Below are 23,959 nucleotides of genomic sequence, written 5' to 3'. Positions count from 1 at the left end.
CCTCATGGCTAATTTCTAATGTGATGCAGAAGACAGATGGTTTTAATCAATGTTTGGGGAACTGTGGTTGAAGGGCAAGACTGATGATTTATGGTGATGATTTAATAAGAATAAATAGTGACGTTAGGATATTTAAATTTTAACTGCTCGGGTGCAAATAACATATAGTGCCCATGTCACAAGTAGTTTATATTTTTATAAGCCCATGGATCACTGTCAAGCATGCTGTTCCCATAACATTTTTCATTACAGCAGCAGTAACAAAAAAAAATCTGGGTAACTACAGATGCAGAAAACCGTGAGGATGATCAATCTGAAGGCAACCAGTTAAGTGGTAGGCCACCGGAAAGGGATTTTCCATTGTGGTGGAATCAGGTTGTAATCAAATGAATTCTGTCTATCAGGCAACTCTGTCAATTACTCTGGCGCCAATCTTCCTAATGTATGTGTAAACAGTGTCGGGGACTTTTGCCTCACTGAAGTGGCTGCTGCCAGTCTTGCTTGCTTTTATATGGAATCATTATGGGCCAGGAGGAGCAGGATGTCTCCCCAGATCTTCACAAGGATGAGGAGTCTCCCAGGCCTTGGTCCTGATTCTCCTCCCTTTGCCTAGCTTCAGCTCTCAACCCCCCTCTGCTATGAAGAGGCCAAGGCCTTTGCTTTATTCCTGACTTCCAGTTGTGCTATCTGCCTTGGCCATTCACACACTGAAACCATGGCCGAGTTAACATTGTTACTGAGTCAATGAAAATATTAGAAAAACCGGGACACTGCACCGAACAGTTTTGACAGCTGCTAAGTGAAACAGTACTTGATGAAAGTGTATAATAGCATTAAAATGTCAATCTGCAGGAATACTTTAGTTAAACCTGTGACTGCCACTTATAAACTAGGAATCGGAAAGTTCAGGGCTGCTTCAGAAAAGAAAGACTTTGCCTCTATGTGGAGCTTTCAAATTCCTTTTAGCGAGTCACAAAGTGCTTTAAAGTTAGAGGAGTACTTTTGAAGTGTAGTCAGTGCTAGAAAACAGGAAAGCAACAGCAAATTTACATATAACAAGCTTCCACAAACAGTAACAGGTTGGTATGTTACTTAATCACTGTAAGTTGTCTGTAGTGTGCAGATGTGTGCTCGAATACCGGGGGGTGGAGTTGATGGGAATGTAGGGAGAATAGAGAAATTTGGTGGGGAATGGGATTGCTCTGTGGGCTGACATAGATTCAGTGGGCCAAAATGGTCTCCTTAAAATGTTGTAAGGAAATGTGGAAATAGGACCAGATAATGCAACTTTAGTAACGTTGGCTGAAGGATCAAAATCAGCCAGCACTGCCTTGACATAATGTTATGAGTCTCTATTCTACTGAGAAAGTAGGCAGGTGCCTCAGTTTCACGTCTCATTTGAAAGATAGCACTTCTATCAGTACACCACCACACCAAGTGTCAGCTTAGATTTTTTTGCTTGAGTCTCCAGAAGCACTCATGAACCCACGATCTCTGACTCAAAAGCAAGAGAAGTACCACCAGAGCCAGCACAGCATTGTTAATTAGGAAATCACTAGCAAAATTGAGTCAATGAATGACATGAAAAGTGCGACTTGGTCTCCTTGGTAGGTTGTGCAGGCAAAACCTCAGGTTATTCCGGGCCTAGATGCTATGGTGTAGGTTAAAGAATAAGCTGAGTGTGTTGTATGGCTTCCTTCATCACTACCCACTGAAGTATGATGCAAGACGATTACGTGGCTGATTCTTCTAACTACATTTTTGACGTGAAGCAGTCAGACAGTTGAAATTTTTTTGAAAGACAGGAGATGGGAGGCTGGACTACATGTGAGAAATCACAGTGTCATTTCCAAGCTTTTAGTTATTGCAATATGTGTGCATGAGCCTTTAAGAACTTACAGTATTGGCCCCAAACCTTCTTCCTGGTCCAAATGCTGAAAATGTTTTCAAAAATAATTTATCTGGACTTCTTGTGACTATCTTTCTGCCTGCTGTCGGCTCTTTTTGGCAGATTGTAGTCTGACTTGGATTGGTTGGGCCGGCGTTCAAAATGACATGCTTGCCCCAGTGTCAAAACAGAGGAGTATAAGAAATGGAAGCAGGAGTAGACTGTACTGTCTCTCAAGCTGTGACATTCCAGCTTGATCACAGTCAGTTCTTGACCTCATCCACTTTCAACACAAAGACCGATATTCAGTGATTCCTTCGATATCTAATTATATAGCAATTTCTGTTTTGAATGTACTCAATAACCCAGCACCAACACGGTGTCTAATTCCAAGATTCCAAAGTGAGAAATTCTTCCTTATTTATGTTCCATATTGCTGATTCCTTATCCTGAGGCGATGACTATATTTCTGTGGTATTTCAAAGGAAGGCATGTAGCTGAGTATGGGTGAAGTTCCTGATGGTTAGATGGACTTAATGGAAATGGAGAAATAACTCTTCACATTAGCTTGCACTGAATTTATGGCAGGAGTTTGAGCAAACCCTGCGGAATGTATTGCTGTGTACTTTGAGGACCAGTAACACCAGTATGCAGAGGCAAAAAGTACAATGTGTAATTAATGAATTAAAGATGATCAGAAGCCAACAGATGTAGTTGAAATTTTCTGGTGAAATGTTCAATTACTCATGAGTTTCTTGATTCTAGCAGCATACAATGTAATTTCTGCTTGACTGTGCAAATCCCCAATGTATCTTGAAAGTTTAGCAATTATGATGGATGCTTGAATATGCTGCAGTCTTTATAACATTGTGACACATGAGGAGGGTTGACACTGCCCAAGGAGTCTGGCGAACATACTGATATCTTGTTTGATCCATTAACACCTTTGATCTGTTACAGCCCACAGTGAAGTGATGAACATCTTCACTCAGGAGGCTGACTATGACCCACTTGTACCTTTGTCACTCATAAATTGTCCAGTCAACTGAACTCAGTGATATTAATCCTATCAGACTCCTGGCCTTGATCTGTCTGAATGGTTGTTGGATTCAAAGACTAATGCCTAAGTAGTATCCTCTGACTCCAGGAGTTACTTTATTTGTGTTTTTTCAAGTTGGAAGCACATAATGCTGAGAATGAAGGATGAGGCAGCTAGATTTAGATACATTGAGTTGGATATTAGCAGCAAGGTTTGCATTAAGAAATTGCTTTAGCTAATTGATTTTATCTGCAGTATAAACTGCAAGCTGTCATGGTGATTTTAACTGTTGGGCTTCATTTTAATACTGCTGGTCCACTTCTTGCGTAGAACAGACGGAAACGAGGTACAGAGCAGCTGCCAGCGGGTGACGATTTGGTTTCCTTCAGTTGATCCTTGGGGGCATTTAAAGAGGAAGCAGATGAATTTTTGAAAGAGCAGGGAATTGAGAGCTATGGGGAAGTGGCACAGAAGAGGAGATGAGCCCTGGGCCAGATCAGCCATCACATATTAAATGGTCAAGCAGACTTGAAGGGCCAAGTGGCCTATTCCTGTTCCTATTTTCTTATGTCTCTACATACCTCACCGAGTAGTGTTAGATGTACCAGAAGAACTTCTTCTGTCTACGGACTTTGGTCTAGCGTAAAGTCACAGGATTACTCATTCATAGTCACTTCATCTATCCACAGAACCCTGCTGGTTTTACCTTATACATGGTTGGGATCTGAGCTCGTTAGTTACTTGCTTAATTTTAAAAGCCCTTCTACCGATTTTTCATTGGGTGTGCTGGGTTAAAATTAATTCCAATATTGATATATGAATATCTGGAAAAAAGAGCTTATCGTAGTTTCTCTACATTTTAAGTATTTTGATCCTGAGTGCTGGGCTGTCAATTGCGGAATAAATGTAAGAGCTGAAGTACATGCAAGTTTTAAGCAACCAATAGATTACTAAATAACCAGATAGACATCTTTGTAGCCTAGTCAGTGATATTAAATAATGGAAGTCTCAGAGATTCCAGTGTGACATCATCCAAAATTAAGACAGTCACTAATAAATTTCATAAGGAATTATCCAGTAAATAGTTAATATGCAGAACTTGGTACCCCGTGGAGGGTTGAGGCAAATCTCATAACTGCAGTCAGGAGGAAGCCAAGCAGGTACATGAGAGAGAAAAGACTCGGATACATTAATAGGGTGACATAAAGAAGGATGGGGAAAAAATGCTCTGCTATTTAGTATGATTTTGCCAGTCTGATTTTTGGCCTCAAATCCATCTCCTTACCTGATCCCTGTAACCCATGCCATGATTTCTCTGTAGTCTAGACCTGAATATGACCCACAGCTCAAGGGTAGAGAATTCCAAAGGTTCACAGCTCTTTGAGAGAGGAAATCTGTCCTTATCTCCATCTTAAGTGGCCATCCCCTTATCCTGAGACCATGCCTCTCAGTTTTAGATTTCCCCCACAAGTGGAAAATTGCATCTATTCTGTCACACCCCCTCAAAATATGTAATGTTTCAATAGGACTGCTTACCTTTTTTTCTATGTAGAGTGAGCAGAACTATTTTGTTCAATCTATATGCCTCATTCAATGAATCCAGAGAACTTTAATTACATTGCTTCCTTCTTTAAATAAAGAGAACAAAACTAAGCATGATATTCCAGGTGTGGTATCATCAAAGCCCTGTGCAGTTGCAGCAAGCTTGCAAGAAGTCTAAATCCCAGGATACATCAGATGGACTGAATTATCCATTTCTGTTTTGGTTATTTATTTATATTTTATGAGCCATGGTCGTCACCGGGGAAGGCAGCATTTATTGTTCATCCTTAATTGCCCTTAACTGAAAGGCTTGCTAATGAAATGGAAACTGAGTCAGCTACATTGGTCAGTCTTGAGTCACATTTAGGCATAAGGTGCAAGCATGAAAGATTTCCTTTCCTGAAGGACGTTAGCAAACCAGATGGGTTTTAATGACAATCCTGTAGTTCCATTCTCACCACTCCCAATAGTGAGGTTTTATTCCAGATTTTATTTAATTGCCTGAGTTTAAGCCCCACAGCTGCCATGGTGGGTTTTGATCCCATAATCTCAGATCAATACTCCAGGCCTCTGGATACTAGGCCAATCACCATTCTGTTTCCCTTCATTCTATTTCAAACTCTTTTTGTAAAATTTTAGAACTCCTCACACAATAATCTCTTCATGTAAAGTCTTGTCTCAATATTTTGCTCCCTTCTTATAAGATATGTTCTTTGCCCTCTAACTTAAGTCCTGCCACTGAAGACTTCACAGTTTTGCTGATATTATGCATTTAATTTTATGTATTGCAGTTCCGTAGAATATGTAGAATTTCTTGGCAAAAATCAATGAAATTAGTCTTACTTATCTGAGCAGTTCAAAGTGCATGATTCATTTGCAGGGTCTTGCTGTCTGTTACTGTCCAGTGCAATACGTGCTGCTGAGAAACATAGAAAGCACAGCATCGATCTGCCCCTGTGGACACTGCTTCTATGTGTTATGTGAACCAACATCAAATGGAATATCTTTCAAGGACATAATCTCATTCCAAGTTCAGGGGAGGTTTACAAACCATGCAAGCTTTGTTCTCATGGTTCATGACACCATCTGAACACTTCAGTGCTGCCTGATAACATGCTGTAAATCTGTGCTGCAGAAAGAAACATATTCAATAAGACCTTTTAAATTCAATTGTGCCTCATGCACAAAGAATAAATTCCCTACTCCGGTGCTTTCAGTTTGAATCCCTTATTGCTCCTTGTTGCTGGAAATCTAGACTTAAATAAAATTTTAGGAATGCAGTAAATCTATCTTTCCATATATGGTGCAATGTTGCAATAACAGAGGAGTCCAGTGAGCCACGCATTGGCTTTAGGTTGTTGGTTACTGTTTACCTAACAAGAAAGAAACAGGCAAATATCCAAACGTGAAGCTTGGTTGTAAGACAAGTAAACTTGCAACATCTTAAGAAATATCTAATGTAACAGACGACTTTGATCAATAGACAATCAATCAGGTGCAGTCCCACACAGCTGGCGTCCCTTCCTTGATGAATGAACTAGCCAGTATTCTGCTATTTATAAATCTCTATTTGCATTCAATGCACTTATACAGCAATATATTTTAGTAATGTTTCATATCACTCTGAACTTTGTATGTTATTTTTCAGTAATAAAAATCTCTCATCTAAAATTTAAATTTTAAAGAGGAAAAGCAGCATGATAATAGACCTTGCAAGTTTCCCTGCTGTATTTATGAATGTACCTTGCCAGTATCACAGTGCCAGATATTCCTTACATGCTGAAGAAATCCAGCACTCCTTGACTGCTCCATAGTGTCGAAATTGTTGGACTTCTTACCCAGCATCCTAGTATTGGATGACCTGAAACTTGTTCCACAAATACTGGGAAAGTTAAAGCTATTGGCTGGATTGTGTTGATGGCTGATGGATAGAGTGAGTACAGCAGCACCCACTGAACTTCTGTTTGATGTGCTTTCTTCTGACCTCTCCCTCCACCCCTGGACTCATTGTTGCGTCGAGGGTCATTCTGTAAGTTGCTGAGTGAGAGGCTAAATACACTTAATATCTGACCCCTTAAATTTATACCTGCTGTAGTTGGCAAATCTAGTCGGGCCCATTCACCCAAATAAAACTGCTGACCTTCATTAAAAATGTAAGGTTTTTTTGTTTACTTTTCTTTATTTCATTGTATATTGATGGTCTTAATTAATTAACAGTAGTTTCATGTTTCTAAGTACAGTTATCCTTTCAAAAAATGTTTTAAAAAAACTGTTTCTAAATGTCTGATGATCAGGATGGTTCCTAGGCAAGGCTTTAGTTCCTCCCATCTTTGTAGAGTCTGTGGCAGCAATAATCCATGATCAGATCTCCCTGCAAACTTTGTTCCTGAACCATTGACCCCATCCTTCTCCCTGGCAGAGGCTGGACTGGTCTATTCATCATGAGCTTCCAACGTCATACCTGTCAGAGTTCCAAAACAAGGAGTTGGCCATTCACACAAAGAGACAGAATTTTTTCTCCCGCTGGTGAATCTTTGGGAATTTCTTAACCCAAAAGGGCTGTGGAGGCACAGAGGGTCAGGATGAAGATCAATAGATTTTTAAGTATTAAAAGAATCTGGGGACATGGGGATAATACAGGAAATTGGCACTGAAGTAAAAGATCATTTATGATCTTATTGAATGGCAGAACAGGGATGAGGGCTGAAGACTAACTCATATGTCTGTTTCTTATGCCCTTTTGTTCTTACCTATTACGATCTGCAAACATCTTTGGACTCAAATGTACTTGTGAACCCCTCATTCATGTCATTTTTATCTCAGGACTTAACTATTGCACAGTAATCCTGGCCAGTTTCCAATCCTTTATAAACTTAAACTCAGCTGAAATTCTGTTCCCCTTAGTATTTGCACCAAAACATCATCATTGTGCTTGATGACTTACACTGACTCATAGTTAAACAACAGATTTTTAGATTCCTATCCTTGATTTCAAATCCTTCCATGACTTGGACACTAGCTATCCATTTATTATTCTCCAGTTCTCCAAATCTCTGAAATATCTGCTCTTCTTTCATTTCTGGCCTTGTTCATCTACAGTTTTAATTGTTCCAGCATTGACAGTTATACCTTCAGTTGCTTGTTTTAGAATTACATCCTGAAACATTTCCATCTCTCTTTCTCTCTTTCTATCTTTAAGATGTTCCTACCCCTTTGTCCTAACTTTCTAGCCACCTATCCTAATATTTCCTTATGTGGCTTATTGTTGAACTTTATTTGGCACGAGGGGATGATTTAGCCAGCAAATGTGCTATAGTAATGCAAGTTGTTGTTTTAATTGGGGCCTTGAAGAATTTTCCTTGTCTTTATCAAAATTTCAGACTGAAGCTTGGGATCTCAAGGATCTGATGCAGTATGAGATTTCCTGGTGATAATATAGTTGTAAATGTATCAACATAAGATCATACAAGTATAGGAGATGGAGTAGACCACCTGGCCCCTCAAGCCTACCTCACCATTTAATATGATCATGGCTGATCTGCCCCAAGCTTTATTTCCTCTTCTGTTCCAGGTTCCCTTTGCCCTCAATTCCCCAATCTTTCAAAAATGTATCTACTTCCTCTTCAACTACCCCGAATGATCTAGCCTCCACAGTCCTTCAGGGGAGAGAATTCAAGAGGTACAATCCGCTAAAAAATACTATTTCCCTAACCATAAGCTGCAAATGACTAGATGGAAAATATACAAAATACGGAATGTTTTAATACTATTCTTCATGCAATTCTGTATCTTTAATGTTTGGTAAGATGAGGCAAAAGCAGCATTAATAAAATAATGCATATTGACACAGAAATTAAATGACTTTTAGTGACTCAACCTCTTCAGCAGGTAACCCACAGTGGCACAGAACATGTTTACTTCTTTTAAGCACCCTGTGAGTCTTAATGGTGAAGTGCTACAGTTAATTGGGAATAAAATCCAAAAGTACCGGAAATACTCAGCATTACAGGCATCATCTCTGGAAAGAAAAGGAGTTTATCTTTTAGGTCAAAGACCATTTGCTTGTTGATTAGAATGCTTTACCTTTTGCCCCAGAATCTTTGTTTAAATGGTCTAACTCTATTGATTGGGAAGAGGTCCATTTAGAACAACTCTCAAGACATCTTAATCCAGTTCCAAGTAAGCAAATGTCCATTAAAAGATTCCAGAAATTAGCACAATGTTGCACCGAATTAGGCATTCTTTTCTGAGGAGACAAGGATAGCACTAGATAATTGGAAATGTTACTTTTTTGACTGGGAGAAAGTCAGTAGAGTAGTCCGAGTCCTCAGAGGACACAGGTACCAAGTGAAGAGGGACCTTTCAAACTTGTTCTTTCATAGACTGTTGGTGTTACCTGTATTTTGAAGATTCCATTAATATAATTTCCTTTGGAAATATTTTGGAAAATTTCTATTGCCTCCAAAGGTTATTGAAAATTCTAACATATAAATCATTATTTATGTTTATCAACAAGTTTCCAAAAGGACTTGATCTTCCATTCAGTCCTGTTACACCAGATGTAGGAGGGCCTAGTTCCAAAGCTGATAACCTACCACCTTCAACAAGCCCATCTGCCCTAATTTCTCCTTGTGACAAAATCAACATTTTTTTGACATCATTCTTGTGAAAATCTTTATGATACTTGACTCTATTAAAGATGTTAATTAAATGCAAGTTGTTGTTTGTTTATATAATACTTCAATTATTTTCCTTTCAGAAGCACGTTAACTGTACTTTTAGACATTTGACATACCTTTGACTTGCTCTCAGCAGTTTGTTCTTGCCTCTGCCAGGACCTATAAACGTTCTCAATAATTAAGTTTCAACCTGCTGCATAATTCATCCGTCTCTGTGGACTTTAACACAAACCTAATGTACTAAGTGCCCTTCAGCATTTTTGACACGTACATTTTCTCATTGTACAATCCTGCAGAACATGTGTGCCAAGCAAGTGTCAAGTTCACAGTGTGCTGCAAATGGATTTATGTGCCCTATGCAATTACAAGGTCCCAATGTGAAACTAGATGGTTCTCATTGTCCCTTTGCATTACTGCTGGTATCATTCTAAGTATAAACGCCTCTCCTCTTTACAACGTAGTTGTGCAGAGAACTGAAATGTTTTATCCTTTCTTCTTGCAGTGAAACTATTGGCAGGTACCTTGTTGGCAGCAATAGGCTGGCACCACAATTTGCTAGTGAGGCATCTGGAAGAAACTGCCATGTTAGTCAGCAATACATAATGATATTGGCTGATACAAGAGTGGGAAAGTTTTAGGACATAATACATGGAGTAGGAGAATCCGATCTAGGATCTTGGCAGCTGAATCCTTAGCTATCAGTGGTAGTGATTTTTCCCAACATGAATCTGTTCCTCCCACTACCTCTTCCAACCTATTTCATTTCTTCTCCATCCCTCACTATTTGTGACTCTGGCTCTCCATACTCTTTGGTCAGCTGTATCTTCTTCCTGCAATCCCTCCCTCATGCCGCTCTCCACCAGGACACTTCCTCTCAACTTTGATTTTCGTCTACCTCTGAGTGGAACAAGGGAGGCTAGCCAGGAGTATGTTGGAATAATCAAGTCTAGAGGTAATGAAGATAAGGATGAGGTTCTCAGCAGCATATTATGTGGGTCAGTGACAGAGTTTGATGATGTTACAGAAATGGCCAATCTTATTGAGAGCGGGAGTATGTGGTCCCAAATTCACCTTGAGGTCAAATGCAACACGAAGATTGTCAGGGTGGGATCAAATCAATGGCTAAGGAAAGAAGGGAGATTGTGTTGGGAATGAAAACAAACATTCTGGTCTTTACAGTATTTAGTTGGAAGAGATCATTACAATTTAACTTCACATAATGATACCAAAGAGATTAAATTACTATCCTTTTCTTGAAATTCTGCTGGTGCTATGCCAGTGTGTCATCAGGCATCTGATGGGAGAGTAGGATACCTCCAGTAAAATGGTGTAAACAACAATTTTCAATCATTTATGCATTTCCCAGGGGATGCTCCAGAGTTACAATGAGAGATTGACAAACTTTTGCCAGATTCCGAGATAGAGGAAGAGAGTCTATTTAACTCAAGAAAGGTAACTGTCAAAGATTCCATGGGAATATTTAAAGAAGAGTAAAGGAGTTCATTTGATATACAAGTTAATAATTATCACTTAGCAATACAGTTGTATAGATTATCTGGTCATTTGTCTCAATGCCTCTTTTTGAGTCCAAATTGGCAACTGTAATTGCATTCTTTACAACAGTAATTATTTAAAAATATTTGAAATAAAAACAGAACATGCTGAAAATATTTAGCAGTTCAGGCAGCATTTGCACAGAGAGAATCGGAGCCATGTTTTACATTGGTGAGGTCACCAGCCAGAAAAATTAACATTTCACTGCACAGATGCTGCCTGGCCTGTTGAGTATTTTAAAGTATTTTCTGGTTATGTTTCAGAATAATGCTCTACATTGATGTAACACTTAGAGAGAGGGTATTCCTGGTTTATAAATCTATGAATGACCGATAATAATAAGTTACTCTCTTATGATGTTTCCTGTTATTACCTTCATTCTAAGGTTATTGATTGCTTCAATTCATGAAAGAAATGAACTCAATCTGAAACCAAGGTCATAAATCTTAATAAAGTACATTATATAGATGTGAGTTGTCTATGGTAAGTAGCCAACTCAAATCTATATATGGTGTGACAATAATCAAGCCAGAGTTTACAAGTAACATAGATATATTCCTTCAAGGCCAAATAAACCTAACAGAAAAAGTGGTCTAGCAATGGCTTTCAAGAAATTAAAAAAGTCTTAGATCAAAGGAAAAGGCTCGTAAAATTGTCAAAGGATTGGGAAAATTTCAGAATTCAGCAAAGGGGCACCAAAATATCAATGAAGAGAGCAAAAGTAAAGTATGAGAGTAGACAAGTAAAACACATAAAAGCTTGTCTAGATATGTCAAAAGGAAAAGATTAGCTGATGTTAATATGGATCCCCTGCAGACTGAGACAGTAGAAATTCTATTGGGAGACAAGGAAATGGCAAAGAAATAAGACAAATATTCAGGAAAGAAGGTACAGAAAATCAACCGGAAATAGTGGAGAACCACATGGTCTGATGTAAAAAATGCTTTGGCAAAATTAACTGGCAATAAATCCGCAGGACATGAAGACCTGAATCCTATAGTTTGAAGGAGGTAGCTGTGGAGACAGAGGATGCACAGGTTGTCATTTCAAAGCTATCATTTCCAGATTGTAATGTAGCAAATGTAAACCTACTATTTAAGAAAAGAAGAAGAGAAAAAGTAGGGAATCATAGACAAATTAACATGATATCAGTAGTATCAGTGAACATGGAATTATGAAAAGAATGCCATTCTGGACAAATCTGTTGGAGTTTTATTTTCAGAGTGTGACAAGCAGAATAAATGAGAGCAAACCAGTTGATGAGCTGTGTTTGGATTTTCAGGAGGTGTGTGGTAAAGGTGACACACAAAAGTATTTCTTTTGTAGGAGGGTGAATGCAGTAGATGTTGTCGAGTGTTGGAATAGGCTCACAGGATAGAGTTAGCCTCTTGATTTTATTTCTCATGTTTTAAAGACAACATTTTTTAAAATATAACACTGTTTTGGGTTGAATACTGATTACTGAGTACTGAAAGGCCTGGACATAGTGAATCTGTGGAATTCGTTGCCATGGAGGCCTGTGGAGGCCAAGTCATTGGGTGTATTTAAGGCAGAGGTTGATAGGTTCTTAATTGATAAGGGGGAGGTTAGGGGTTACGGGGAGAAGGCAGCTGTTCATAATCTATATCAAAGATTTAGATGAGAGGATCAAAAGTCAGGTGGCAGTGTGAGCTGTGAGAAGGATGCAGAGACACTTCAGGGAGATTTGTATTAGTTAAATATATGGACAAGGAGCTGACAGATGGGATATAATGTGGAAAAATATGCAGTCATCTACTTAGGTAAAAAAACTAGAAAAGATCAGTCTTTTTTAAGTGGTCAGAGTTTGAAAAATGAGTTGTTCAGAGGGACTTGGGTGTCCTTGAAAATAATTCACTGAAAATTAAGGTGCAGATAGAGCAATCAATTAGTAAGGCAAACGGTGCATTAGATTTTAATGTAAGAGGATTTGAATGCAAGAGTAGAGACACTTTGCTCTAATTATATGGAGCCCTGGTGAGACCATATCTGGAATATTGTGTGCAGGTCCATCCTCCTTAACTTAGGAAGGAAATACTTGTGATAGAGGTGAGTAGCACAGGTTCACCAGATTGATTCCTGGAATTGAGGTTCTGCTGTGTGAAAAGAAATTAAGTAAGCTATGCTCTCTTGATGGTTGAAGAATAAGAGGTGAGCTCAGTAAAACGAACAAAAGTCTTAAGGGTCTTGAAGGATAGGTGAACAGTTAGTGTTTCCACCAGCCGTCAACCATTCAGGATATCAACACAAAGAAGTTTCTTTGCCCAGCTGGTAGTGAATCTGGAATTTTCTATACAGTACAGCCATGGACACTCAATTGTTGAGTACAGTCAAGAAAGAAGTTGAAAGATTTTTTGATGTTATCAAGGGTTATGGGGTTAGTGCAAGAAGTTGGAGCTGAGGTAAAAGATCAGCCATGATCTTACTGAATGACAGAAAAAGCATTAGGGTCAAATGGCCTACTCCTATTTCTTTTATGTTCTTATAAGAAATTTGACACTGCAATAATACTTTTTGTGTCCATCCTATGGAAATTAATCCAATGGAGTGGATCACCTGTCCATTACAGATTTTTATTCCATTGATTTAAATGGACATTAACCAGATGGTTTTTGTAACAGTTGGGCACTTTGTTGTTCCAGATGACTGCCTCTGTGGTAAAGATGGAATTTTACCCCACTGGTTGGTCTCATCTCACCTATTGTCCTCAGGGCTTGACATTGAAGCCAGCAATTTCAGATAAGCAGCCTTTCCAGATTGTGTTAGAACCAGCCAGTTTTGATTAAAAAAAATCATCAGCCTGTAATGTTAATTCAGTTCTCTTTCTCCACAGATACTACCTGACCTGCTGAGTATTCCAGCATTTTCTGTTTTTAAATAAATAAAAACAGATAATTTGTTCATCATTTGAAAACTGTTTGTGGGAGTTTGCTGTGCACAAATTAGCTGCTGAATTTATGTTGCAACAGTAATTGCACTTCAGAAGTACTTCACAGATCTTAAAGTAGTTTGGAACTCCATGAGCTTGCTATAAAATGCAAATTTATTAATCTCGTTGAAATATGTAAGATTCTGAAAGGTCTTGACATGGTGGAAGGTGAGAAATTGGCAGGAACTAAGCACCATAATCTCAGGATAAGGGGATCGTCCATGTAAAAGAAACTTTCGGAGGAACGTCTTCACTCACAGGGCTGTGAATCTTAGGAAATCTTCTTCACCACAAAAAGCTGTGGATGCTCAATTACTGACTATTTTCCAGATAGAGACTGGTAGAATTGCAAGTTGGTGGTTCATGGGAATTAGGTGGGAAAGTGAAGTTGAGATAGAAGATTGTCCTCCTTAATCTTGAAGCAGGGGCTGTCCAAAAAATAAAGAGTGCAAAGAAAAGGAATAAAGGATTTACATGGATGCAGAAACCTATGTAGATTTAGTTGGAGAACTGTCTGATGACTGTTTCCATCATTCATAATATGTGGTGATAATATTTCCTTGCCCTTTCATTTGTATCAACTTGATTTTAACAGTTAGCTGTCACATGAAATGGCAATTTCTATTATTACCCAAGCCACAAGTATAACAAACAATCCAATCCATGAAACGTCCAAGTATGATAATCCAAATCGCGTTTATCTCCTCAAAGCCTCTGGAGACAAAGAAAGAACATTTACAAATTGACTGTTTCCGCAGATATGTAAAATCTTTCAGCTGTTTGAACAAAGATATCTGAGAATTGCAGGAGCATTTCCAGAACATCCATATCAAATGAATCCCTTTTATTACAAATTCATGCCAGAGCATGTTCTTTTCAGAAAGAACCTACATCATTTGTCACTGTAAACTTTATCTGAAGTTCTTGTGAAAACAATTTGCTATAAGTATCTGTTTATCATAATTAGCTTTGATTCTACAACAAATTCACACTTTTTTGTGTTTATTTATTTCTTTGAAATAGGATCTTATATTTTCCTGCATTGTAAAATCCAAGAGTCAGAAATTACCTAATTGCTTTAATATTGCAAACAAAAGATTACAAATTATCTGTTGCAAACTTATAATTAATGTTTGATAACGCAATGATCCCCTGAAATAAAAAATGAACTGCTTGTCTAAAAACAATGACGTTCTTCACCATGAATAAAGAATGATAAAACTGTTAAGTCAGTATAATTATTTATGTATGGATTTCCAAGTAAACACATTATATAACCAATATGTATGTACTGATAACATCATGTGAAATGATTTATTATTGTGTTAAATGATGCACTCTGAAATATCCCTGGTTTATGATGCCAGCACTAATGCTAAAATTGAGCTCAAAGATTTCCTGTTGGTGACGCAATTGTGAAGCCAGTGGTAGAATATCTCATGCTTTATTTATTATATTTTATTTATAGCCTGGATGAAGTATTAGGAATTAATTCAAGTGTCACACTGAATTACTTGCATATAGCCATATTGTTGCATCATTAGAAAAATATCAATTTGTTAATCTTTGCAGTATAGTTCAGATGTTACATTCTAGGCTACAAAAGATAGTTCAGGTACAGTAGCGTATTCCATTATTCAAAGCTTTTGAACTTGATGATGGGCAGATTAACATTAACTGTTCTCCGTTCATTCCTCAGGTTTATGATGAATGTATCCTGGAATGGCAGAGATCTCTCCTTCACTCGGGATGGATATCAGTCCAACCCAAAGCTAGTGGTGATAGTACTGAACAAAGAGCGTACCTGGGAAAAGGTAAGTTTGGCACTTGGTTTAATTTTGTTTCAGGAGACAAGGTGTCCTATTTCTGTTTCAGGGTCATCCAATTAAATGATCTACTGACTTCCAACTATTTTCATGTAACCAAGCATCTCTTTAATATTATTTAAATACTTACCTTTTTTTATGTTTATCTGAATGGACAAGTTCTAGTGTTGTGATTGGGGTTCTCCACAGTTATTATGATTAATACTTAATGACAGGACAACTTGGAAAGTCAGCTCCTTTTTCCCTCTCCTTCATGCTACTGTCAGTGTTCTCTCTGAAGTGCAGCATTCTCCGACACCAAATCACTCTGTGATTAACTGCATGCTCAGGTGGCAGGAACAATAGCTCTTTGAATGAGACACCATAAATCACTTAATTCTTCAATACTGGCATGCTAAATGAGCACAACTGTCTGTTCCAGTAGCATTGTAGTCTGAGCTTAACGTTCCAAAATATTTCATTAAACACTAATCATTTGATTGCATCAGCTTTATTTCTTCAAATTAAGAGTTTGGATTAAATGTTTGATAGGAAGTATATTGTTATACATTAATGGAATATGACCATTTTACTCAGTTCTTAGAGACAAGGGCTGCTTCATCGCTGGTGTCATCACGTTCCATACATCTCTGTTGCTGGGATGGCTCAGACAAATTTTTAATGCTATGTGTAATGTAATATATGTGTGCTCAATGAGTTCTTAATCTCTAATGAAGTCTATTGCAGAGGATTGAGATTTATACACGTAAGGCATGAAGCGCTCAAACAAGCTTGTGTAATATATTCAGGGCTCTTCACTGACTGAGTGTGGTAATTCTTACGAATGTTGTTGCAATTTAAAAAGCAGCTCATCACATCACAAAATCCCGAAAAGGGTCACCATGAACTAACAATCCTTGTTCACAACCAATATTACACAAGCTGCACTGCATCCACTATTTATAAGAATAAGAAAACCTGAACTGGGGATTTGTGTAATTCCAAACTTAACCATGTCCTTGGTTTCTGCAATTTTTGTGATCTTCACAAAAGGTGCCAGTGATACTTGTGTTGAAGTTGTATTTTCGCTGGATATTGTTGGAGTTTCATCCATCTCTGATCTCAGAAAGATTACATGCTGCCTCCACTTGAAAAATATTGGACCTACTTCAGAAAAACTTTCAATCTCTCATTCCACTTTGCTACGCTCCTGCATCTCATTCACCATTATTAAGTGGTGAACATATACTTCACAGAATTTCTCTCCAACCTGCATGATATTTTCTAGGCCTATATATCAGTACTATCTCTTCATTATCCCTTCTTGTCACCACTGACCTGTGGGGTGGTCCGATGCAGATTGAACCTCTTTATGCAACTTGTCTCATGATTTTGCTTTTGTTATTGCCTCTCCTTTAACTTTCCTTCCAGACTCGGTTGGATGAAACTCAGCTAGGCCCTGAGTCTTCTATTCATTAATATTTCAACAGGAATATATCTTGTTGTGGAGTGTTACTTTGTTCTACAGCTTAAGAGAAATGCTGCAAGTCGATGTTTCATAGTGAAATTTGATTGACCTTCCGTCGCCCATTTCTTCTACCACTGTGCAAACTGACCTTTCTGCTTTCCCGTTGATAAGGAGAAATGAAGTGGTGCTTTATTCCAATGCTCTTTATGAATTGTTTGCACAAGATGACTTAAACAATGGACCATATCTGATATTACTTCTATTAGAAGTTCATCTGTGGTTAAGAATGATCTTAACGTTGTTATCATACTTTCTTCAGTGCTGCAATAACCCACTTTAAATGGCTCTTAATTAAATAATTAATGACAAAATTGTCCAATCTTCACAGTAATCTGGATTTGGTGGAGCAGACTTGTAAGCCACTTCCACACCTGGAGTGCTGCTTTTGAAGTTTACATACTGTAATCATAACTTACTGTACATCCATAGGCTGACTCTCCTATATTGTTGATTATGCCTAGTCAATAGATAAATCATTTAGCCACTGCCTTATTGGTTATTATACCTAAGTATTCTGCACAGAGTTTTTTTTTCATAATTTTCCTCAGTGATTCTTTTAGTATGATTGTCTTTTTCCCCAGGGTTGGGGAATCTAAAACTAGAGGGCATAGGTTTAAGGTGAGAGGGGAAAGATTTAAATGGGACCAGAGGAGGAAGTTTTTCACACAGAGGGTGGTGGGTGTATGGAATGAGTCAGCACAATTACGTAGTTCAAAAGACATTTACAGAGGTACATGGATATGAGAGGTTTAGAGGGATATGGGCAAAACGCAGGCAAATGGGACTAGCTCAGATAGGCAACTTGGTTGACATGGATGAGTTGGGCTGTATAGCTCTATAACTCTATCATAATCCTCTGACCCCACCTTTTGCAGCCCTGCTTGATGGACAGTTCATTGTGTCCATGATGAAATAGTTTCATGGGTTCATTCAGATCTGAGTCTGAATCTGCTCACTCATTTAACATGTATTTGGACACTTTCTCAGAACAGGGTCTTTCTTGATTCTGGTTGGTTCTGCAGATGTGATGGGGAAATCATCTCCTACCACTGATAAAGTATACATTTTGTTTCCTCATTTGTGTGGCTTCTTCATTGGGTGGTCTTGTACTATTTCAAAAAACTAAAGTGGTTCACTTCCTGAATGTCAGTGTTCAGATATGCTGTGAAATTCTAATGTTAATAACCAAAATTCAAGGTTAAATAGCAATCAATAGTAATCATAGTAACAAAAAGAAAATAACTGATTATTTTACATCTCTTTAATATCCAGACGACTGTTGCAATGTGGAAAATACAGTGGCCAATTTGCCAGTAGGAAGCTCCCATGATCATAACATGACAGTGACCAAATAATCTGTACTAGTACAGATCAAATTATGAAGGATAAATATTTCATCGGGAAACAAATCTCATCCACTCATCTTTGCAAAACTATCATTTTATATATATTACAAACACATGACAGGACAGTTGGACCTCAGTCTGAAAGACAGCACATCCAATGGTGTAGCGCACCCTGAGTGGGTCTTGAACCTACAAACTCACCATCGTGCTGACACCAAAACCACAGTTGACTCTTCAGAGCTAACTTGAAATGAACACTATCTCAGGGTAGTTGTTCATGCTCTTGGCCTTTGGAAAGTTTTCTGTGAAACATAATATTTTTGGTGCAATTATATGATGCTCTCTGCTTTCTGTAAGGAACACTTCAGAATAAGCCAGTAAAATATCTATAGTGATCACTTTGAATTATTTATAGAATGACTTTTATTGAAAGCTTTTATGAACTTCTATATTTGGAATACAATTGCCACAGGAGTCTAAAGGCTCTCTGTCTAGAATGCAGTCATCTTTTACATGCAAGTACTTCCCCTCAGTAAATGTAGATCTAGACACTTTGATGTTGCTATAGAATTGTGGAAAATTTACAAAAAATTGGTGGCTATTCAGCCTCTCAGATCTGCACCAGTTGGAAAAGAGCTATCAAACCTCATCCCAGCTTCTGTACTTGATCTGCATCCCTGCAGTTCACTGCCCTTTAACTGCACATCAAAGCACTTTTTGTAAATGTGGTGAAAGTTACTTTTGGGGTGAAGGACACACAGAACATCCCCTGGAAATAGTGGGTCTAGTGTGAATGAGAAGCTTAAAGAAATTAGCATTAGCAAAAAATTAGTATTAGAGAAATTAATGGAACTGAAAGAATTAAATCCCCAGGACTTCATGATCTACATGATAACATTTTGAAGGAGGTGACTGTGAAAATGTTATTTACTCTGAAATGTCTCTCACAGATTGCAAGATAGCAAATGTAACCTCACTATCTAAGAAAAGGGGGAGGGAGAAATTAGGGGAACAATAGACTGGTTAGCCTGACATCAGGAGAAGGGAGAATGCTGGAACCTTTTATTAAGGACGTGATAACAAGGCACTAGGTAAGTAATAGGATTGAGCAGAGTCAACATGGATTTATGAGAGGGAGGTTATTTTGGTAAATCTGTTAGAACATTTTAAGTTTGTTACCAGCAAAATAAATAAAGGCAAATTCATTGATGTGGTATATTTGGACTTTCCGAAGGCATTTGATTGGGTGCCACACACGAGATTAATAAATAAAATTAGATTGCATTGTACTGGGGATTATATACTGATGTGGATTGAGGATAGGTTAATAGACAGAAAATAAAACCTAGGAATAAACAGGCCATTTCTGTGTTGTGTGGCTATAAACAAAGGTGTGCTGCTGGGACTGGTGCAGGTGACTTAGTTGTTCACAATCTGTATCAGTGATTTGGATGAGGAAATCAAGTGTAATATATCCAGTATTGCTGATGATGTACACAGCTAGGTGGCAGTGTGGGCTGCGTGGAAGTGATAGGGAGGCTTCAGGGCATGAAGGCAAATTAAATGAATAGGCAGGGACACGACAGAAGGAATGCAATGTGAAAAAGTGTGAGCTCATATTTTTTGGTAGAAAAAAGGAAAGTGCAGATGGTCAGAAGGACCTGAGTGTCCTTATACACAGAGCAACAATCTGCTGGAGGAACTCAGCAGGTTGAGCAGCATCTGTGGGGGGAGAGGAACTGTTGATGTTTCAGGTTGAAACCTTGTATCTGGACTGAGCAGAGGGGGAGATGGCCAGTGTATACAAATCACTACCAGTTAGGAAAGCAAATAGTATGTTAGCATTTATTGCAAGAGGATTTGAGTAAAAGAGTGGAGAATGCCTTGCTCTAATTATTTTAGGTGCTGGTGACCTCATGCCTGGATTATTATGTGCAGGTCTGATCTCCCTACCCAAGGTAGGATGTACTTGTGATAGAGGGTGTGCAGTGGATGTTCACTGGATTGATTCGTAGGTTTGTCCTGTGACAACAGATTGAGAAAATTGACCTAAACTTTCTAGAATTCAGAGAAATGAGAGGTGACTGAGTTGAGTCAGTTAGTTTAGCATTCTATTCAAGTGTGTTTATGGTCATCTTTGTTCTTAGTTTGGCTACATGGCTTTTAGAACTGCAGACTTAAAGTAGTGTGTAAAGATTTTGATGTCAGGATGATGATGACAACCCATGCAGGCAGCTTCATCTTGATGAAGAAGCTCATGACCAGTGTCACCAACAGACCATGGTCCTGCTTATGGCCCAAATCACTGGAAACACACTTCAACATTGAACCCATGTTGTGAATGCTTTCACCTCAATGCTGAATGTAAAACATGTAAAATGCAACCAGCTTGTAAGGATTCTCAAAGGTGAAGACATTAATGATGAGGGCAAAAGACGTAGCAAAAGCCATGGTGTTGATCAATACTCTTTAAGGAAACAATAGTAGAAATGCAAATCACCCATAAAGTACATGGTGTGAATCACTAAATATAATATATAATACCGGTCTGACTGTTGCTGTTTGGGACTTATCATTGAGATGCCTTATAGCAGTAGCCTTAAAGCACTGCTTCAGTATCAGAGATAATGTCAAAGGACAGATGGTTATTAAAGGGCTGGTACACAAATTGAGCATGCTTCTTTCATGTCAAGGATATTCCATGTAGCATTCGGACTGGAGCCACTTTGGAGTCATAGATTATTAATCCATTTGTAAACAACTTGGAAGCAGTAATTTACACTTGTAATTTGAGTATTGGATTTTATGGAAATGAATATGTCATGTGCCTGTGAGAGGAAGGAATATCTGAGTGACAGATGACGACCAAACAGCCTACAGAAATCCTCCCCTCCCTCATGTTAGATATCTCATTCAGAATCAGCAAATCTGGTAGGGCATCCTGCCAGGGCTGCTCTCCAAGGATAGAGCTGGCTTCATGGCATCTGGCTAAGTCTGCTATGTGGATCTAATTTAAACCTCCTCCCTGAGCCACTCCTGATTGAGCAGGAGTATGACTCAGAGAGACTGCAAAACTTGCAGGTGTATAGATTTTGAAGGGCTGCTGCTGAAATTCGAAGAAACGTAATCTCAACAAAATGAGCCATTACACAAAAGAATAAATAGTGATGTTTTCTTAAAGGCTCCAAAAATTGTTTTATTTTGTTGGGACATGGGAAGTGATGCAGGCAAGAATAAACTGGAAGGCCAATGTAACGGCATGGCATGAGTCATGTGACTGAGGATCAGAGTGGTACTGCATTTGGACCCTCGTTTGATCATAAGTAAGGTGTGTCTATAATTGCACAAGGTAGATTTGAGGTATATTAACCTCCTTGGCATTACCTACCGGAGGATTACTGTGCATCAGACCTAGCGGGCAATGGTGCCTGGGTTCAGTACAGGAGACACTTGGACTGTTTAGGGGATTTAGCAAGGTAGCCACACACCCTGAGATGGCCTAAGACTCATTTCCACACAGAGATTTGTTTATGAACACATTCTATTTCCTGACAAGATCTCATATAATACTGTAGCTTTGCATTATATTTTATGTTAGTGGAGAACACAGTTAAGAAACTCCAAATCCAAAGTAGAACCTTGCCAAAGACACAACTTCCTAAAGGGTTATAGGCTGTCAGCTGGTGGTAATAACAACATCCAATAACACGTTAAAAATTGTAGTTGTCTGTTGTTACTGCACAATTGCATTGTAGCATCCACTGGGAAAGGAAAGGAACATGCTGACCAAAGGCAGGTAACAATTTCCCCAAACTGCCGGCAAGCTGGGAATGAGCTAGAAACGTAATGGTGGTGGGCGGTTCTGACCCTGCCGCTCACTGGCAGCACAGCCCTATGCCTGCTACAGGGGTATATGCCGCAGACAGCAGAGCTCTATAACTAGACCTAACTGAGGCAATTGCCCTCAGCCATTGGCAGGTAGTTTTAGATTTAGACTTGTGGTATATGTAATATTGATTGTGAACACTAATTATTACTTTAAGTCTGTCTTCCCTGGAAGGATTGTGTCATGCTACTGACTACTTACTCGAATGCCACAATGTTTTAAAAGTTCTAGCCAGTCTGTGAAGAGACCTTGAATACATTCTGAATTCCTAAGTCTCTTGTGTATGTCTATATGTCTGCAACGGACTTTGTGAGAGGTTAAATACTCACTGAACACACGTACTTTACAAATCTGTGGCTACTGGTCTTAGAGTCATAGAATGATACAGCATGGAAGCAGGCATTCAGCCCAATTGTCCACACCGACCAGTGGCCACCCTTCTGTATTAATCCCATTTCCCAGCACATGATCCATAACTTCTATGCCCAGGCAATTCAAGTGCTTGTCTAAACACTTATTAAATGCTATCAGCAACCCAGCTTCAACTACTGTCTCAGGCATTGTATGCCAGGTAATTACCATTCTCTGGGTGAAGAAGGTCCCCCTCATATCATCTCTAAATCTCTCCCCGACACTAAATCTATGTCCTATCTACCTCTGATATGGGGAAAAAATTCCTGCAGTCTACCCTACCTGTACCTTTCAGAATTTTACATACCTCAATCATGTTCCCTTTCAACCTCCTCTGCTCCCGGGAGAACAGACCCAGCTTCTACAGTCTCTCCTCATAACTGAAATGCTCCATTCCAGACAACATCCTGGCAAATCTCCTCTGCACCCTCTCCAGTGCTATCACATCTTCCTGAGAGCATGGTGATCAGAGCTACACGCAGTACTCCAGCCGAGGTCTGAGCAAGATTTTATAATGTTGGAGCATAACCTTCTACTTCTGTATTTGATGCCCCGACTAATGAACACCAATATCCCACATGTCTTCCTCACCTTGTTATTTACCTATGTTGCTACCCCCAAGGTTCTATGGACCTGTACTCCAAGGTCTCTCCGTTCAATACTTCCTAAGATCCGACCTTTCATGGTGTATGTCCCAGCCTCATTAGTTCTCCCAAAATGAATCATCTCACATGTGTCTGGACAAGTTCATATCTCTCGGCAGCCTAAGATTACCCTCCACACTATCAACAACTCCTCCAATCTTTGTGTCACCTGTGAACTTACTGAACTTGCTCCCACATCCACATCAAGGCTATACATGTATATTACAAACAGCAATGGTCCCAATGCTGATCCTTATGGGAAACCACTAGTCATAGGCATTCAATCGCAAAACAACCCTCTATGATCACCTATTGTCAATCGAGTTTTGGATTGAAGAGTCTTGCTAGTTATTCTTCTCTTATCCTGTGCACTTTCACCAAATGAACCAAATTATACCAACAAGGTAAAAGCAAAAAGCCATTGCATTCAGAAGGTCATGAGTTCAAGTCCCACTCCTGAAACTTGGAGCAAAACTATAGAACTAGAGAATGGGGTATTGCTGTATTGCACATGTATCCCTAATGACTGAGGACATGCTTTTACTCTGCTTTCTGGTGAGAATTAAACTGATTCCCTGCCTGATCTCCTGGGCAGATATAAGGGGCATAATGTTCTGATGCAGGGTCCTGACCCAAAACATCTACATACCACTTTTGCCTCCACAGATGCTGCTTGACCCACCGAGTTCT

The 23,959-nt window shown here is 38.9% G+C and overlaps 1 protein-coding gene across 1 annotated transcript in view; it reads left to right on the top strand.

Moving 5' to 3' along the window:
* The window catches only part of grin2aa (glutamate receptor, ionotropic, N-methyl D-aspartate 2A, a), a 196,888-nt gene that overhangs the window by 88,137 nt on the left and 84,792 nt on the right, over nucleotides 1-23,959 (top strand). Inside the window, exon 5 of the mRNA XM_052022037.1 lies at nucleotides 15,349-15,463. Coding sequence (XP_051877997.1) covers nucleotides 15,349-15,463 — 115 coding nt within the window. The remainder of the gene's footprint in view (nucleotides 1-15,348; nucleotides 15,464-23,959) is intronic.

The sequence above is a fragment of the Pristis pectinata genome, chromosome 8 (assembly GCF_009764475.1).
Source record: "Pristis pectinata isolate sPriPec2 chromosome 8, sPriPec2.1.pri, whole genome shotgun sequence".
Lineage (NCBI taxonomy): Eukaryota > Metazoa > Chordata > Chondrichthyes > Rhinopristiformes > Pristidae > Pristis > Pristis pectinata.
This window is presented reverse-complemented; position numbering and strand designations above follow the sequence as displayed.